General features: G+C 38.5%; 2 protein-coding genes across 15 annotated transcripts in view; one reads left to right on the top strand and one right to left on the bottom strand.

The window, feature by feature from the left end:
- ERMP1 (endoplasmic reticulum metallopeptidase 1) overlaps positions 1 to 19,018 on the top strand; it is a 49,790-nt gene that overhangs the window by 18,095 nt on the left and 12,677 nt on the right. For 5 of the 8 annotated variants that reach the window (XR_013943770.1, XR_013943771.1, XR_013943772.1 and 2 more), the window contains exons 13-14: positions 500 to 615; positions 1,104 to 1,267. Coding sequence is in view for 3 of the 8 variants with exons in the window: in XM_080574430.1 (XP_080430556.1) it covers positions 500 to 615; positions 1,104 to 1,267; positions 2,321 to 2,485 (445 nt within the window). In the remaining 5 variants the exon portion in view is untranslated. Of the gene's footprint in view, positions 1 to 499; positions 616 to 1,103; positions 1,268 to 2,320; positions 5,187 to 19,018 lie in introns of those variants that run through there. The other 3 variants (XM_080574430.1, XM_080574429.1, XM_080574428.1) reach the window with 1 other exon arrangement.
- The window catches only part of RIC1 (RIC1 homolog, RAB6A GEF complex partner 1), a 48,820-nt gene continuing 39,093 nt past the window's right edge, over positions 9,292 to 19,018 (bottom strand). For 4 of the 7 annotated variants that reach the window (XM_080574391.1, XM_080574388.1, XM_080574386.1 and 1 more), the window contains 9 exons: positions 17,805 to 17,921; positions 16,221 to 16,949; positions 15,742 to 15,900; positions 15,498 to 15,631; positions 14,307 to 14,593; positions 13,317 to 13,511; positions 11,897 to 12,086; positions 11,563 to 11,751; positions 9,292 to 11,206 (listed from right to left, as the gene is read on the bottom strand). In XM_080574391.1, the coding sequence (XP_080430517.1) occupies positions 10,921 to 11,206; positions 11,563 to 11,751; positions 11,897 to 12,086; positions 13,317 to 13,511; positions 14,307 to 14,593; positions 15,498 to 15,631; positions 15,742 to 15,900; positions 16,221 to 16,949; positions 17,805 to 17,921 (2,286 nt within the window). In that variant the 3' untranslated portion in view covers positions 9,292 to 10,920. Of the gene's footprint in view, positions 11,207 to 11,562; positions 11,752 to 11,896; positions 12,111 to 13,316; positions 13,512 to 14,306; positions 14,594 to 15,497; positions 15,632 to 15,741; positions 15,901 to 16,220; positions 16,950 to 17,804; positions 17,922 to 19,018 lie in introns of those variants that run through there. The other 3 variants (XM_080574389.1, XM_080574390.1, XM_080574392.1) reach the window with 2 other exon arrangements.

Below are 19,018 nucleotides of genomic sequence, written 5' to 3'. Positions count from 1 at the left end.
GGCACCAGTGGAGAAAAAAGTGAGGGGGAGCTTCTAAAGGGCACTTCATAGTAGGAGTACATGTGTTTCTTCCCTTCTTCCTTCCACCTCACCCCAGCTGATAACAGAGGAAATCTAGAGTAGCTAGTTTCCCCAGAAGAAAACTAGCTGCCGTGCCTAATTCTCATACTTCAGGAGTCTTGTGAACAGAAATGTAGAGTTTTATATTTTTTACTTCTTAGTTATTTTTTTACTTATTGTTTTGTAAAGTAAGGCAGATCAAGGTAACGGATAAAAACACCGGTGACTTGTTCTGTTACTGTGTCCTTTAAATATTTGACTGGCTGCAAGCTGTTAATTTTTAACTGCTTTCTGCTACCATAAATAGCTTTTGAGTATTTTATTTATTAACAATGCAGTCAGCTAAGCTATACAAAAACTTATTCTTCTCATATTTTAGTACCTCTGGTTGTTGCATTGAGATAAAGTTATAATCTTATTTATTTATTTATTTAAACAGGAAAAACTGGTATCTTCCTGCTCCAGAAATTTTTCCAAGAAGTCCCATTCACTTCAAAGTTCTGGCCAAAGAGCTAATGCCCTGGAACTCTGTGAGGTTAAGCTTTGAAGTATCTGGTGAGTGACTGAAGCTTCTATTTTGTGATTTATTTTCATGCCCATAATAGATCAGGTTTTAACTCCAGTACTGCAGGTTACAGTGCCATTCCTAAGATGGTGAGCTTTGTGTGATTGGCATGAATTAATTCAGTTTCATAACACACTAGAAGCTGTGGGTGTTGTGTTGCAGTTGTTATTTGGGGGACTGATATCTTGTCTATTTTAAGTAAGCTTTGATCATTTTTAGCAAGTCCCTTCTTAAGGTTCATTTTACACCTCTGTCCATTCGTTACATCATCATCTAATTGGTCTCACTACTTAGAAATAATTGAAGCTTCTCTAGAGAAGACAGTATAGCTCTATCTTGTTTTGGAAGATATGGGTAGTAATACATACGTTACGTGTTACTATTCAGGGAAATATGTTATTGGAATGAAAGGAAGCAGGGCAAACGTTTTTTCCCCTTTCAGCTGTTCATACATCTTGATACGTTTCCCTGTCTACAGGTCCAAGTCACATGTCACTGTATATTCGGCCACACGAAGGGTCAGCTCTGTCCACCTGGTCTCTTGGAGACGGAACGCCAGTTGCTAGCATAGGAGGAGACTACTTTGTATTTTACTCCCATGGGCTGCACGCTACGCCATGGAACTTCTGGATAGAGCTTACAGTAAGTATGCTGCTGTTGGAAATGTGGTGACCCCTTGGTCTTCTAATTTGTCCCTCTACTTTATGTATCAGCTCACACATACTTTGATGCTTTGTCTTCTAACTTGCCATTAAGTCAAAAGGAGAACGTTTTCCTTGTTTACACAGGCTTAGGCCTTAAGCTTGGATTTCTCTCATTTGAACTCATAGTTCTTGAAGTTTTGTCTTTATTGCTGTTATTTCACAGATCTTTTTCCTTTTGTAAACAGTTTCCATGTCGTATACTTAGTCAGGGGGAAATTACAGGGAGTCCTTGGTGGGAAAGTTACCCGTCTTGATGCTGAAGAAAATCATAAAAATTTTGTCTTCTGTACTTTACTTCTGTTTGGAAGCAAGGCTTCCAGCATTCCTGTTCCAGTGGGATTTATGATCCCTCGTTCCCACTGTTAAATTGCCAGTGAAGATTTTTTTTTTGCAGATCTGTGAGTTACTATCATGGTTTTAACAATGAGGCTTATTATAGGTTTAATTTTGAGGAAATATTACCAGAACCTGTGGAAGTTCTGAAAGTTTGTTGTTCCTTCCTAGGTCATACATTATAAACACGTAACCAGATAATCCTTATGAGGGTACTTGGTAAGGGCAGACAGGAATCTACAGCATAACAAGTTTTGCAAGATCGATAAGAACAAAGCCTAGGCATAAAAGGCTTTTCATTCTAAGGGTAAACAGTAGAAAGATCAGTGAAAATACCATGTTAGTGTCCATGTCTTGATTTATATGTTAGCAAAACATATAAATACAAATGTTGAATTTAGAACATGCAAGTTTAACATGTCATAGGCCCTGCGATGTAAATACCTAGTTGCGATTTCCATTTAAATTTAACTTCTCATGATACTGACACACTATCATGATAGGAAGATAGGAAATGCTTTAACTTACAGAACAATAACCTGTGGGATGTAGTTTGTTGCATAGATAATAAGTCTGTAGAAAAGTATATCTGGACTGGATTTACGTTTTAAACTCCATGAACAGTCATAAATACCATGTTGCCCTTTCTCACTTGCAGGCCTCAGAAAAGCATTCTGATGGAATAGTCTCCCTTGCCATAGCAGCACACTATTTTTTTGGGGAAGATCAAAAATCACCTCAACTCTATGCCTTACTGGAGAGATTTCCAAACTGGACGTTTTCTTCTGGTTGGTCCTGCACTTACGACCTTTTTGTATTTTAATGTTAACAGTAATGCAACGCTGATAGGGTGATCTCTCCAACATAGGATGCTGTCATAGCAAACATCCTAACAAGATAGCACAGACTTTCACAGTAATTTAAAATACGTTGGCTGAAAATGGTGTTTCTTTGGCAGTTGGGCTATTTAAAGGCTACAGCTGTCTTCGGGAAAAGGTGATACCCTGTCAATATAAATACAATTGAGCTGGTTCTTCCACTGAAATAGCAGTTTGACTAGTGTGTTTCTGAACATGAAAACTGCATTTTAGGAAGTAACGTTAACATAATACAATGGGAACTGTAATGAAAGGGCCTCATTAAATTATTTTGATGTAACATAACATATGACTGTACTTCACACACACCCTTCGTCCACTCAGGGGAGGTTCAGACTGGACATTAGGAAAAATTTCTTTCTTGTGAGTGTGGTCGAACCCTGGAACAGGCTTCCTAGAAAGATGGGCGATGCTTCATTCCTGTCAACGTTCAAGAGACATTTGGATAATGCCCTTAATATGCTTTAACTTCTGATTAGCATGGTCAGGCAGTTGGACTCAATGGTCTTTACAGGTCCCTTCCGACTGAAATACCCTTCTGTATGGGTAGTATCATGTGCCAGTCCTATCCGTCCTATTAAAGTAAGGCCTTCAGACTTACTTACAGGTGGTTGTTTACGTGATGGGGGAAAGAGGCAGCAAAGTCCTAAACACTACTTCTGTCACTGGATGAAGTCACTGAAAGCTCTGATGCCTGTAAAGGTTGCAAACGTACAATGCAGAAAAGCCCATATTCTGGAATACGGTAATTATTTATCCAGATTAACTTTTCCAATTAATACGTTTATTTTAAAAATTTGGTTCCTACCTTTTGCCTGTCTTTTCGGTGTTGAAACTTGGGTGGGTAAGTTTGACCTGTCTCCTTGTGCAGGTGTTCTTTTAGGATCTTTTAGTATCAGCATACAAGCATATGACTTGCTCTTGTATGTAAGACTGCCAAGAAACCACTCCTTTGAGTGGATGTCTTATAATTAATCCAATCTAAATTTCAAGTTATCTTCTAATTTATTAGAATTAGCGAACTTTTGGTATCTCCTTTGGAGAGACTTTTACTAACGTGACAGTATTGCACTTTGCTGATACATATAACTGTTTCTTTCGAATATGGTTTGCTTTCCATGAGGAATAATAGCAACGGTCATCTTTAAAAGAATGTGTGATATCTCTGGGTTGCTTTTCTTGTTTTTATTTCCACAGGATGAGTTTATAAATGTCTAAGTGATCTAGAGTATCTTCCAGTTTTAACAAGCTTTGAATTCTGAAGCCACTTACCTGTTGTTGTTGTTTTTTTCCCTTTACACCCTACAGTGGTTTTTTTCAGTGCACTTAATAATTGATGCTAGTTTCTGAAATTCAAAGAGCTCTGTGCACTTGAAGAAACTTTATATTTTTTTTCCAAACTAAATATAAAACATTGTGACATCAACACCATGCTGTGAATTATACAGATTCATGTTTTGCCTCATGAGCATTGCCAAATAGCATGCAAAGCAGATTTTGTGCATGCATCAGCATTTCAAGTAGAAACATGCTAGTACTGGGAAGCTTACAGGGCATATGGAAGAAATTTGTGACACTTTAATTTGTGTGAGCTGTGATAGATAGCAGAGCAGTTGCCCATTCAGGTATCATCCCTTCAGATTGGCCTGTAGTTGTGTAGGTAAGTGGCAAGAAACAGTTATATTTATTGCAAGGTCCATTTGCAAAGATTGTTGACTGATTCATGGAGTAGGGGCAGAGGTTTAATTACTGTATTTATACTGAACTGGACATTGGTATCTTAAAACCAGTGTCATCCTACATTAACGTGAATTGATCATCACTCGCTTGATTGTATCTGATTTGAAAGTACAGTCTGTATACTATGCATTCATATGTAAAAAACAAACTCGTGCTATTAATGTTTTGGGGAAAAAAAAAAAGCTTCAGAACTGTTAAGTGTCTTGAATCTCAACAAATGTTGTGTGTTGTGCTGTAGCCAATGCACAGCTGGTTAACTAAAGGTGCACTGATATTTACTGTCTTCCCCTGATTTGATTTTTATTCTGTTTTGCATCTGATTTATAGCTTTTTAAAAAGTGCTGTGTGAAGAAGTCATACTGAGAGCCAAAAATGTCAAAATGCCTGTTAGCAATTTCTGGAACTTCCGTGAAGCAATAACTGTTGCTAACTCAGGATTTAACCTTTATTAAATAATTTAATTATGAGGGATGTCTAATTTGTTGTAAATCTCTGGATTTATAAATAAAAGTGAACCTTAATCAGTAAAACTTGATGGTAAGCATGATTGTTAAAGACATATTTGAGTTGTCTTTATTTTTTGTGCTAATGTATTTTTGTTTTGAGTGGAGGTATTCCTAAGTGATGCTGGAAACATCTAGAGTTAGAGCTATGTGGAATACGTGCATGGCCAAGGAATGTAAAAAATCATCTGAGCTGAGGACTCTGGCCCTAGTTGCTTGGACAGAAAAGTTTTCCTTGAAACAAGATACGTTTTGGAGGAGGAATTGGTAGCAGAGTTGCAAATACTTCTCAAAACTGGTAGTTGAGAACAAACTTCATGTTGTTGATCACAGGCAGAAAAACACTGGAGAAAATTCTGCTGTCTGTGTGTCTGTTTCCCCATTTAATAAAAGCAGATTAGCCTGCTGCTGCTGTGGTTTCTTAATTCTCATACAAAGAACTGCATGTCTTACTCCGTGAAATAAACACAAAGAAAGCAGGCGGTGATTTTAAGGATAGCAGGGCATAGGAATAGAAAAAGGTTTTATTCTGAGTGGGGCAATAAGCAGCTAGTTGACTGGAATTCATCTATATTAATCTGAGATAGTTTACATGCACAGCCTTTTCTAACCTGCTTTGCTTTATGTTAATACTGGTTCTCCCCTAATTTTGATGTCTTTAATAGTCTGTTACATTATTTATTAACATACATCATTCTCTGTTACGTATCTACAGGGAAAAGGGCTTCAGAAATAAGTTGCTTATCAATTTAAGCATGTGTTTGCAAAGGAGGCCTGTGTTTGTTGTGATTGTGCAATCTAATGCAGCATTAGAATGTGTCATGGTGCCTTCAGATTGCATGTCAAGTAAAAGTATGCATTTGGAGAAAAAATGTTGGGATAAGTGCAATGAACAGAAGAGTTTCAGGCACGATACATAAAAGAACAGGCGACTGAACTAGGTGGAGCTGTTCTGTATTAGCAATACCTCTTTTAATGTCTGTTCAATTTAGGTTGGGTTGTAAGCCTGCTGGAAAACGCTAATCAAATAGACAAGATCTAACAAGTCTGTACAGACCTAATTGTAGCATATAGGACAGAGCTGCTGAAGAGTGCTGGATGTGTTGTAATGTTGTTCAGTAATTTTTTTTTCCCCTTTTCCCTTGGGCATGGAGCCTAATTTGGTGCTTGATAATGATCTGGAAGGAGTTGGCAGGATGACCCATCTTAGAATCTGATATGCAGCAGTGAAGGATGGTTGTAAAAAAAAACAAACAAAAAAAACCCATGGAATATCAGTAGCCCTAAATTATGTCACAAAACTGTGTGGTTAGAGCATATGAAATTGCTTAACCAGGGCTTTTATTTTGAACTCAGAAATAGTCCTGAAGGTTTGTAGTAGTTAGCCTAGAAAGGAATCATTCTGTCAGTCTGGTCTGAAACTCTGGGACAAATACCAATAGGTTCAAACGACTTTTTAAGTAAGTTAATTACCCAGTAATAAATGAAGCTTCAAAGCCAATAGGTATGAATGGATTTAAGTAAGTGTTTTAGTTGTCCATGCATGTTTTGTTTGGGGATGTTGGTTTTGTGTGTGTGTGTTTTGTTCCGATAATTGATCAATATTAGAGAACTTTGTCATTTAGCTTCAACTTTCAGTTCTGGGTTTCTATAAAACCTCTTCTTGGTGTTACTAATTTCAGATGGTACATGGTACATAAAGAATTCAGTAAGATTTCAGGTTGCATCTTTCTTTCAGAGCTAACTTACAGTCATATGAGAAAGATGCTTGGAAGACAAAATTTAAGGTGTGTAGATACACAGTGGATTTACGGTCTCTGTTCTGGAGACTAAAAAGTAGCTTATTTAGTACTGAACTTTGATCTGTCACTTTCACCTTCTGCTCTTTTTGTTTGCTGCCTGACTTTGGCTACAGATGTGTTTGCTACAACAATGCTGGGGTTGAATTTTCCTTTTCTTAGTGTTTAATTTTCCTTTGCTTTTTTTTTTTTTTTGTCTTCCTTTGATTTGGTATGTCTATAAAGAAAAAAATCTTAGCTCTTCCTACCTGTTCTTGGATTGCATTTCCACATAGGTATTCGCATTATATTTGTTACATGCCCAACTTTCTCTTTACGTGATCAAGAGTTGCCTGCCAGGTACGGATGAGAGAGTATCCATTGGTATCTATTCCTAGTTCGAATAACCCATCTTTAGAGTTTTCTGCACTTTAACCTCATTTATGAAAATGTAGGTAATTAATAGTATACAAATACAGCAGCACAAAATCAGAAGGTCAATACATGGTCCTTCCCTACCTGTTACGCGTTCAAGCACTGGGGTTATTCTTGCCAGTCACTGTTAGCTAACATTCATCTCATTAACCACTAGAATCTTTCAACAGTCTTCAGCTCTCAGCGATAGGATAAACTATTATGAGACAGTAAGTAGTATCTGTGGCCTTTTTTTTTTTTTTTTTAAGGCTTTTTGTCCCTTTGGTTGTTGCAGCTTACTGCCCTAAACAGTGGGTGACTATCTATTGTTTTATAATCTTATTGTAGTGGTAGACAACTTTTTTTCCTCAATTTATAAGAAAAAAAAAGGCCTCTTTTGTACAGGTCCGAGCTAGATTATGGATTTATATATTCCTGTCTACTTAGCAGTGGATCTCAACCTATAGCTTATAGGAGCTTCAGCTTTAAAACCAGCTTTTTAAATTTGTTGCTTTGCAAGTGGCTAAAACAGTAGTAAAAAAAAAAATCAAAAAAAATTAATCTACTTTAGCTGACCAAAGTGATGGTGAAAACTTTCCAAAGAAATATTACTTGAATCATTCAGTTTTGCAAGTATACTATGTGAGATTTTCAGTGAGCAGCAAGGAACCTAGCACTGTTGCTCTTTTTCAGACACCATGAGTGCTGTACAGGATGAGACCCAGATCAAGAAAAGATGCTCATCTGCAAATGCTGATGAAGGATGAAATGAGTTATCCTTAAATATAGACATTAAATAGTTATGTAGGCCAAGCTGGCAAGAACTAAGGCAGCCTGCTTTATGTTAGCTGGGTAAACAAAGTGAGAGGCAAGACGGAATGCCACGGAAAATGTTAACGCTTAATGCGTTAAATAGGTATTTTCTCCCCTGTTTAGGTTGAGGTAATAGCTCTTATTTGCAGAAGACTAAATGTGTGGGGAGTTAACCTGGGCTGGCATTCAAGCTGCTTTCCCTCTCCTGAACAGGATGGGGGGAAGAACGTAAGATGAAAGGGCAGGGAGATCACTGCTGATTACCATCACAGGTAAAACAAACTCAACCTGGGAAAAATTGATTTAATTTATTCCACCCCCACCTTCTTCCCAGGCTCAGCTTCACAACTCCCTATTCCCAAGTCCTCTGCTTCCTTCCTGGCAGCACAAGCCAGGCTGGGGCAGTTGCTGCTGCTCCTTCCTCTTCAGACTTCTCTCTTTCTCCACTGTGGGGTCCCTCCCACAGGTCAGGAGAAGGAACAGCTCCAGTATGGGTCATATTCCTCCAAGAAAACTATCATTCCCCCCCGCCACCCCCATCTAGGCTGGCAGTCCTGCTGGGAGCTTGTGCCTTGCATGGGCTCGCAACGCACTGCAGCTTCCTGCAGGGTGTATCCACTGCAGTGGGGGTGTCTGCTCAGATATGGTCCCCCCAGCCTGCAGGAGAGAACCTGCTCCCCCATGGTCCGCTCCCCAGGCTGCAGGACACCTGCTGCTGTAGTGCCTTGGTGTCAGTGGGGCTATTTCTCATTTTTTCTTCTTCACACCTCCCTCTCGCTCACAGCTGCTGTGCAGTGCTTTTTACTCTGTTAAACGTTACCACAGTGGTGCTCCCAGCATCGCTGATGGGCTCAGCTTTGGCCAGCAGGGGTGCTGTTGGAGTTCGATGGAAGTGGCTGGCTGATAGTGCAAACAAGGGGCTCACCTCGTAACAGGGGCCACCTCTGCTACCACAATCTTGCCAAATACAGCTAACATCTCTTTTCAAAACAATGGGTGTATTTAACTTCCAAGATACACTAATAAAACAATTTTCAACTTAGAAGCCCAATACCTTCATTCTGTGAAACAGGTAGGCCGCATGGAGACAATGCAGCAAAGTAAAACAATTCATCTGGTATTTTCTGTGAGAGTTTAGTTTCTCCAGGACAACATGCAGGAATTCTGGTAAAGTTCACTACCACTGGCTTGAAGTGTGATCTTCCACAGCAGTAACTTCAAGTAAGGTTGAATACATTTGTCTTTTAATTACAACAGCAGTGGGATTGAAATACAAAATTAGCACATATAATTTGCATAGAGATAATTACTACTAAAGAAGTACAAACTTCTAAAATTTCAGAACTAAAAAGATTTAACTGCTAAACAACAGCACAGTAGTAAGATGTTTAATATCAAGAATCTTAGTATATCAGTTAATGCATGTGTTCACTTGTACAGATCCAACCCTGAACAGCAGGAAGATGGCTGGGCTTACAGCATTACCACAGAATCACAGAAAAATATTAACTTGGAAGCAGTTTTTATTTGTTTTAACATGAAAACTTATAGATTAAATATTTTTTTCCATAGAAAAGCTTTCTAAATATCCCCTTAAAACAATCGATTCTGAAGTCAGATCACAACAGGCTCGTAGGTACTAATTTGGAAGGAAGTATGATAGACATTATCTGTAACCAGTAGCTATAATGCATACTAAACTTAATGCTGGGACTCAAACTGGATTTCTTTGCTGTAAAACTTTGATATTAGTTTCAACGCTTAAGTGGAGATCTGAGCTCCATTCACTAAAATCTCCAGCTTTCCAAGTAATACTATTATTGCACTTGTACTGGTTGTATTGGCTTAATAAAGCCATTTTAAAGCAACCATTTAATATTTGTACATTTTAAAGCACTTGATCTTACCTGCAAAGGAAATAAAGACAATAAAACCACGATTTATTTTAACTTCATTGTGAATGTTGCTAATTTTTAGAGTTTAAATAGATGTGCGTTTTGTAACTACGCTATGAAAGCAACAGATGCTGTAACTACCTTTTGACGACTTGTTTGGTCCATGTCAGTAATCAAGTGATGTTATAAAAAATAAACTAGTTTATTTTGTATAAAATGAGCAATGTTGCATTTTTGTTCAGATTGCACAGTACAAACAAGCTAATATCTAAATTAATACTGTTACAGGTAGTTATTACATAGGGACAGCAGCTAGAAAAAATAAGGTACCTCAAAGCAACAGACTTTTGCAGCCAGCTTTCCATAACATTGTATGAAAGTTAAATAAGTCTTAGTTACATGTATATTATAAAATGTTTGAAAATTGTTTTAAGTATGAGCTGTTAAACTAATTTTTCATAGCAAGAGTATATGATGAGTATTTACATTTTAAAAATCCATTTTTTTTTTCAGAAAAGAATTTACAATGAAATAAATAACCTTCAGCAATCCCTTAAACCCAACTATAAGATCTGTAAGTGGCAGTTAAAAACAAAAGAAAACAAAAAAACAGATAAGCCACCTTGTGTCACTGCTAGGTCAGTAAAGTATGCCTCATACAGAAAGAAGTGCAACTCTGCTTTGTCTTTACTAGGAATCTAGAAACATGCACGTTACATATGGGTACCTTCAAATATGGTACAACCTTGAATATTTGTACAAGAGTATTCACAAAAACATACAATATATTTTACACTCCTTTCATACAAAATATTGATATCAAACCAATCTGCATTGATCAGACATTTCTTAGGCAGGCAAGGTGGGAAGGAGAACAACTTTTAGTCTCCACTTTACCTTTTAAACTCAAGCAAGAGATAAGATTGTAGCTTCTCCCGAGTATGCTGTGATGTAGAGGGACTGATGAACATTAGCTGAACCTGTATACATATGTATTTGCTGTCTCTCAGCACTATTAAGTATCAAAACCTAAAGCTGCAGTCTGAAGATTGCATCAAAAAAAATCTTGCCTTCTTCTGAAGTTGTTAGATGAAACTGCTTCTGAGTTACATTATCCCCAATATAGACTTGAAAGATTAAAATATAAAAAAAAGTTCAACTCCAAAACACGGAAGCATGTCTAGAGCTGGTTTGCTTCCTTTCACACCTGATGTTTGGGAAGTAGTTCATCTTTCATTTAAGACACAATACAGTCATAACTGCCCTCTTGGAATGAATCCTCATCCTCTGTCTTAGACTTGTCCTCTTCGTGTCTGCTAGCACTGCTGTTGCCAGCATCACTCTGAGGATTAGTGCCGTGGCTAATCAAAGTCCTGCTTTCTTCAACTCTGGTGTTTGCTTGTTCTGTAACTTTAGAAGGATTCACTGGCTGAAAAGCTTCAGGCTGTACTTGCTCTTCTGCTATTTCACTTAGCTTCTGGATCTGTGGTTTGATGATATTTAGAAATGGCTTGTACCCAGGGCTAGGAAAATAAAGGTATAGAACATCTTTAGTGAATTAGCAATGGTACTTTTGTCAAATGCCTGAAAAGCAGAATTTCTTGGGAGATACTTGGTATAAAGAGGTGTGTTCTAGCATCCTTCTTGTACAGAAGTTGTCTATTTTTTAAATTAAAAAAAGCAATCATAATTGAACAGTAGAAATTGGTGGTGTTTTTTTCAGGTTGACCCCAACTGTATTAAGTGACCGTCCATAAATTTCGTGCAAGTGTATTAAACGATTGTTTTAACTTGGGGCTGAGATGACTCCCAAGTTATTTCTGTGGGTAACTAAGTATCCACAACTGGAACAGAAAGGAAGGTGGAAAATAACACTTACCAGTCTGTAGAAGCCCATTTATCAACAGCATATAGGCCAGCCTTGATATTCTGACAGATTTCTCCATCAATATCAGAGGATTGCATTACACTGAAAACTTGGTTGATTACTGAAGATTCTCTGAGGATAAGACCTATGATAATACACCAGTCCAGACATCCTGCTTCCATGAAGATATGTAGCAAGTACCTGTATGAAAAAACACTACTTAGTTCTTTTCCCCCCATCGAGAGACAAAATCCCAAAGTGCAAGCAGTATAGAAACACTGCATACTGTTTCCTTCTCATAATGCTGGGTACTAGTCATTCCAAGTTTCAAATGCAAAATACTTACCGCAGCTGGACTTGTGACTTGTGTGGCCCTTTACTGGCCAGTTCTAGAGAGATATGTTCAAGCTCTGACTGAGTTAGACTTAGGCTGGAGAAGTTCTCGTCCACCATGGTCCAGTCACCATCCACCATAGAACTCGTTTCAGTCAGGTCTGTTGCTGAACCAATGCTGCATTCATCACCTATCAAAAACACTCAGAAACATAAGGGGAAAAAAACTACTCACTTTACTAAGACTCAGAATTTCTTAACTACTTCCTACAGAAATTGATTAAGTACACAGCAGTTACCCACTGTGATGAGTAATTAGATTAGTAATTAAATTATTATTAGAATTCACCTGGCAGTATTTCAAAGATTATTAATTCACTTTAAAAACAAACTGCTTCAAAATGCTTATCAAAGTCCATTGACCTCAAAGGTCTTCATTCAGCTCAGAAAAAGGTGAGATACTTGTCTATAGAAATAACAGTAGTGGCAGGCAGCAGTACAAGTGCAGAGAGATTTTTTTTCTCATTCTGTTTTTTTGAGAGTTGTGTGACAATTTAAGTCCAATACATTTTTGCAGTCTCAGAAGTAATAAATACAACAAATAGTAATGAAAGTAGGAAAAAAAAAAGGAAAGAAAGGCAGTGCCCAAGGAGAGGTACAGAACCTCATCCTTCATTTTTTAGAGCCCATCAACCTGTTAAATAGTAGCTCCAAGTGTTTTTTTCTCTTACAGGAGGCCCTAGCATCTTGGAGAGATTGTACTTCACACAGTCTTTGCCCTAGTAAAGAGGAAATCACAGGATATAGACACGGTTGAAAATGTTGCTCAGTGCTTGAGGACAAGAGGGAGTAGAAAAAAAGATGAGAAATCTTTCAGTCTTAACAGCTGTCTCTTACTGGTCAGAAAATGCACAGAGGATCTTATTTCCTCCTGTTTTCTCGAGCTCATTATACATTTGAACTTTTACAAAAGTGATAAAAACGAAAGTTCTTGGGAAAAAATGAACTATATCAGACCATAATTTCCTCAAATTCCTTATTAAAGAATGTATCTAACATCTTTCTAAAGAAATCCAAAAGCCCAAAGTTAATGCACTAAAACACTGCTGACCTGTGCAAGAGGCAAAAATAAACTTCAAACGCTCTTCTCAGACAGACCAAAAATATTAAATTGCAATTTACTATCAGGGATAGCAACACTTCAGGTATGAATTTCATATTCTACTTCAGGTACTCACAGATGTATGACATGAGTATATCTCTGTTGTAAAAATTTCAGGTCAATTTTCAACAGGTCCTCTATTTTTTCACCTGCATTATGGTATCAGCCGTCGAGAAGCAACGATACAGCAGTCACATGCAAATACCAGAACGCAGGTGCTTATTTCCAGGTGTATTTTTCCAATAGGCAAGTAGAGGGAAGAGTGACTAACCTTTACTTAGCAAAGGAGACAGGAATGCATCTTGCATGTGTGGTCCATGGGATGAAGCAGTGTCAATTTCTCTCTGAGAGGAGCCGATAGTGCCAAGCCAGCTGCGACTCCTAGGTGTGCTTGAAACCCCTGTGTCCACTTCCATATTTACAAAGGTGTCTGCAGACTGAGATTTTAGCAGCTGTTCCCCCATGGCTTAAAAACAAACAAAAAAAACACACCAAAGGACAGATCATGTAAACATCAAAAAGGAAGTTTGGAAAGTTCTCTCCAGGCATTTAGGAAAGCTAAAACTTGTAACTAAGTCAATAGTCAATTAATTTGTTGAGATCACCAAGAGCAAGGGAATGCAGTAAATTTTGGTATTTCAAGAACTTCTGGTCAGCTTTTTATGTCAGCACTAGCATCAACAAAACATCAGCTAATAAAGTATTAGCATCAATAAAACTAAGTAACAATGCTGCTACTACTAGGCAGAGGAAGACTTGGCAGCTACTATCAACTTTGCCCTAAGAAGGTAAACTAGAGACTAATAACGCAAAGAGGTTTACAGCAAGCTTTCAAAATTCTAGTCCTCTACCACATGGGAGAATTTCAAAGATTAGGAACATTATTTTTTTAATATAAAATAATTAAGCAAATTACTATCTAAAAACTGTACAAGTTTTGATTTTTTAATTTTCCATAGCTATACATCAACAAGCAGTATCCCAGTTCAACTTACTACCTGCACAAGTCATATCCACTCCAGTGCACCTAAGAAAGTAAGAAACCTCAGAAGAAACAGTAGTGTAGTCAGACTGTACAAGAGATGAGGTCTATGCTAAACAGAATCCCTTCAAAAAACACACCCTGTATGAGAAGGCTGTGCAGGTCATAAGCCTCAGCCTGTTCTTTGCTTGGCTGAATTGAGGAAGGAGATATTCAGACTGATGGGTGTAGGATTGCAGAAGAGAAACCTAGTCCAAATCAACTCAGATGTTACAGCACCTGTCTTGTACTTTCCGTTCTTGAAAGGTGAATTAATGGATGAAGCCGGTATGACTGGGAATGGCCAGAGGAAATCCTTGTGTAGCTTTTTCAAAGCGAACACAAAGTCTTCGACACGAGCAGCTCTGGCTCGCTCCTTGCACAGCCAGCCAATCAGCTCAAAGCCCAGCTGTGCAGCAAAACAACCAAGGTCTTTCAGCTTGATTTCTTCTAGCAGACGCCGAGCATGCCGCCAAAGCATCATGTCAATGTACATGTTCTCAGCACAGTCACTGTCTTTACTCCACCTATGGACAAATCAGGGAACAGTCACATCAGGTGCTGGACTGAGTTGTAAGGACTGTTGGCCACAGCCACAGTACAAGTGGCCAAAGCAGTTTCCACCATTCCTTCCTGCTTGTGTTCTCTAAAAGATCCCATTGCCACAACCGACAAGTGAAATAAAGGAAGAAAATTACAGCAGCAAAAGCATCCATAGAGTATCAAACCATTCAAAATGCAGAAAAAAATAAAGATAAGAAACCAATGCCATTGCAAAGTGACTTCTGAGATACAGGTTTAGAAAACAAGACTTGCATTAACCTCAGACACTTCCTTTCAAAACTCTTCTGATAGAACTATCTATGGAAAATTACTATCCAAAAGAATTACAGTTGGTAATGAGATTGTTTTGAAAGTCTTATATAGGAACAAAACAAAACCAAGATAATAATGAATCCTACCTCACTGCTTCTTCTAAACATTAATACTCATCAATATGAATTCTATGTACAGCAGTTTGAGACAGATCCACCCAAATGTATAAAAGCCTTCATGGCTCATCAACACACTGCTAGATCAAGATACACACAACAGCACTGTGCAGTGTATTTTATGAAACTGTGAGGTCTTAAAGACATTTTTCAGCAGAACAGATCCTCCTAATATGAGGCATGCGTTCTCACTAGCTATTTAAATTACTACAGGGGCATCCGCTGGATTTTGGTGAGCAATATCCATTTAAGTGTGTCACTATATAAATACACACATGCACACATGTGAATATATCTTCTCCGAGGAGCATAAGGCTGTGGAGGGAGGTGATGACAAATTTGTCTCTAGAATACAATACACTTCGATAGCTTAAACTGGGAAGAGAGCTAGTACATTACCAAACAAAGTAGGGAAGGAGAGAAAATTACTACCAGTTACCTTTTTCCAGATGGGCCAGAGGGCATACTCAGTGTTTTTGTCAAGTTAAATTTGCTGTGGAGATTCTCTGCTGATTGGGATAAACTAATGCTGCGATGTCTGAAGAATTCAAAGCCACTACTTGAACTGGGTTCCTAAAACCAAGAAAACGCAGACTTGAAGTCAACTGAGTAAGCATGCTACATGATAGCAAGATTAATCATGCAAGTTTTGATGCATAGTATTTACTACTTTCACCACAGACCTGAGTTGTTGGTGTAGCTGGAGGTGTCTCTGTTTCTCCAGAACCAATGGCTTTAAGAAATCTGATCATATGACGACAAAGATCCCACTTTCCCTGCTCTAAGGCAGTGTTAAACAGGAGAGTAGCATGTTGTCTGCTAACTGCTGGAACTTCCATATTCTGCAAATAACAAATAATAATTAAGTCACTTGCTTTTACCGTCCCATTGTTGAGCAACAGAAAGATCAGTAAGTCAAGTCATACCATGTCACATTCAAAAATAAGAGAGATTAGAGGAAAGACCTTGCTTTCTGCCCCCTTTTTTTTTTTCCAGCCATAAGCTAACTACTCACATTGCCTGATATTGCCCCCCTCTCAACTGGGCATAGTCATTGAACTTAAAATGTGTTTAACCTGTGTAACTTTGGAATGACAACAATTTTAAAATAATATAACCTCAGTGAATACCACCTCTCTTACAATATATGGGGTACCATTACCTGTAGGATAATAAGATAAGAGGCAGCTGTGTCCAAGTCCTGGGCCATTAAGCACTCTTCAAATAAGTCCTTTGGGTTTCCAACAGCAGCAAAAAGGTAATTCCACAGGGCATACTCTGTCTTCCTAGCACAATGAACTACTGTCTGCAGGAAGAGGGGGAACTCTGTAATGAACTTCGCCACAGTGGGAAGCAGAGGGTCGGGAATGGGTTCCCGCGAGGTAGCTTCTTCTTCCAGCACTTCATGAAGCATCAGTTCTAGTACATGAGGAAAGTATGGTAATGTGGCACAGGAGTGAGCCAAAAGCAAGGCTTGTTCACCAAGGTTCCTAACCAACAGCTGGCGTAAAATGTGATGGAGGTAGATCTGAGAGGTTCTCTCAACAATGGAGAAAGGAAAAAGAACCTCTAAATGTTCTCTAGCACTGGTTTGAGTGTATAAACAGTCATAGAGCACAGTGTCATTAACAGCACCAAGAACCAAGGCATCTTCAAACAAAACAGCCAGTGGGTATATGTTGATGTGGAAAGGCAGCATGATCCGTCTTGACAGAAAGGAATGTGGTTTTCGATGATCTCTGGGAAACAGGGGAAGCCAGACTTTCATACCTGCCCCACCACAGCTGAGCCAAAGAGCTTCCAATAAGTGGCGTTTCTGTTTGTTGATCCTGCAAGTAGTCCACACATTTTCAACAGACTGGGCTAGAACAACTGGAGCACAGAAAGGCAGCTATAAAAAAAAAAGTCATATTTCATTGTACCTTTTTTTTTTTAAAACCCTTCACAAGAGCTCTTCTTTCAGCTAAGAACCGTTCTCTCTCTGCAAAGCACCTGTAATATATTACTTATATTAACTCAATAGACACTTCTTTCCTTTTTCTAACCACCTTATAGTAGTCAGGAAACCTGAGGGGCGAGGATAAGGGAGTAAAGCAAAAACCTGCTCTCCGCTTCTTCAGTTACCGAGAAGTCCAATGAAGAAATGACAGAATTACTACAAAGAGAAAATCCGCTAGTGTTTGATTGAACTAACAAATGACTCTTCATCTAAACTTTTCAAATTTCACTTTCCTGAAGTCCTTGTTTCATGTAACCAAAGGGTTTTTCAACAGCACAGAAAAACTAGTACTTGAAAATTCAGTATGTGGTTTTTATTATTGTTGCTTCTAGAAATTTTGTAGATGTAGTCTGCAAAAACAACAACATTCCATAAACATATAAAACAGTTTCAGATAGACTGGACACTTTCTGTTATTACTGCATACCAAATGTTGCACAGGACCTTTACTCTTAAAAACTTACATCTTTCATTGCAACACAAGTAGTAAATACTTGTAGTAAAAACAAGTAGTGAGTACTTTAGTTAGATATTTACATAAGTAAGTAGTAACTTTTCATAAATTCTTAGAAAAACATCATGGGAATTGTAATGTATTTCCAGCTAGCAATTAAGCTTGTAAGTGTAGACACTGCCTTGTGTAAATACTTTTTTTTTTTTTAAACTCCTGTACTGCTTCCTTTCATAAATTCTCCAGTCATTGACATCTTTGAAGCCATACACAATATTACATATAAATTCACTCACATGCTTCCTTTGATTAGGATTATTATCCTTATCCCGTATCTGGGGGCCAGATCGATCCCGTTGCAACATGATGAGTTGTCCTGCTAAGTTTAGCATAATACTTTCAGCCTCACAAGCCTAAGGATAAAACAGTGTTATGCAAATCACTTGTTTAAGCTTTTTGCATGGATCATTTTATCCATAACCATAATATAAACCCAGAATAGAAAGAATAAATTAACTGCAAAGCCTCTGCAAAGAGAGCTCACAACTATTATCCATGGACTATAAGATGCTACATTTTTAGTTACCCTCCAAGAGGGATTCTGACCAGAAAGGGACTAGTACAGTGCTCAGCTTCTGCTTCTCAGGAAAAAAAAAAAAAGAACACCAAAAACAAACAAACAAAACCCTATCGAACAGGTTCCCTGCAGATTTGCTTTCCAGAACTTGCATGCATAAACAGGGCACGTCTGAACTCCACACACTGCTTTCCTTGGATGTTTTATACCGGGAGCTGACAAGTTACAAGACAAGTTGGTATGTAAACTTACAAGACATCAGTTACCTAGCTGTAACTATGTTAAAGCCAACAGCCACCCCCAGTAAACTTAGCACTCTGTTCATACATGCCCACAGTTGATCAGATACTTCACTAGGTAGATGTAGACATGTCTCAACAGTTCTTAATCTGAATTACATAATGCCCTATTTAAAAAAAATAAATTCATACAATTTTTTTTTTTTTTAAACACACATCGCACATAGGGATGCTGGCTTCAACCTAGACTGCAGCAAAGCCTTTGACAGGGTCTCCCACAGTATTCTCGTGGAGAAGCTGGCTGCCCATGGTGCTCTTTGCTGGGTTAAAAACTGGCTGGACGGCCGGACCCAGAGTGGTGGTGAATGGTGTGAAATCCAGCTGGTGACCGGTCACCAGTGGTGCTCCCCAGGGGTCAGTGTTGGGGCCCATCCTCTTTAGTATCTTTATTTATGATGACGATGAGGGAATTGAATGCACCCTCAGTATGTTTGCAACTGGGGAGAAGTGTTGATCTGCAGGAGGATCGGAAGGCCCTGCAGAGGGACCTGGACAGGATGGGTCAATGGGCAGAGGCCAATGGGATGAGGTTCAACATGGCTAAGTAACGGGTCCTGAGCTTTGGCCAGAACAACCCCATGCAGCACTACAGGCTTGTGGGAGAGTGGCTGGAAAGCTGTACAGAGGGAAAGGA

This window comes from Anser brachyrhynchus (genome assembly GCF_964034855.1).
Source record: "Anser brachyrhynchus genome assembly, chromosome: Z".
NCBI lineage: Eukaryota > Metazoa > Chordata > Aves > Anseriformes > Anatidae > Anser > Anser brachyrhynchus.
This window is presented reverse-complemented; position numbering and strand designations above follow the sequence as displayed.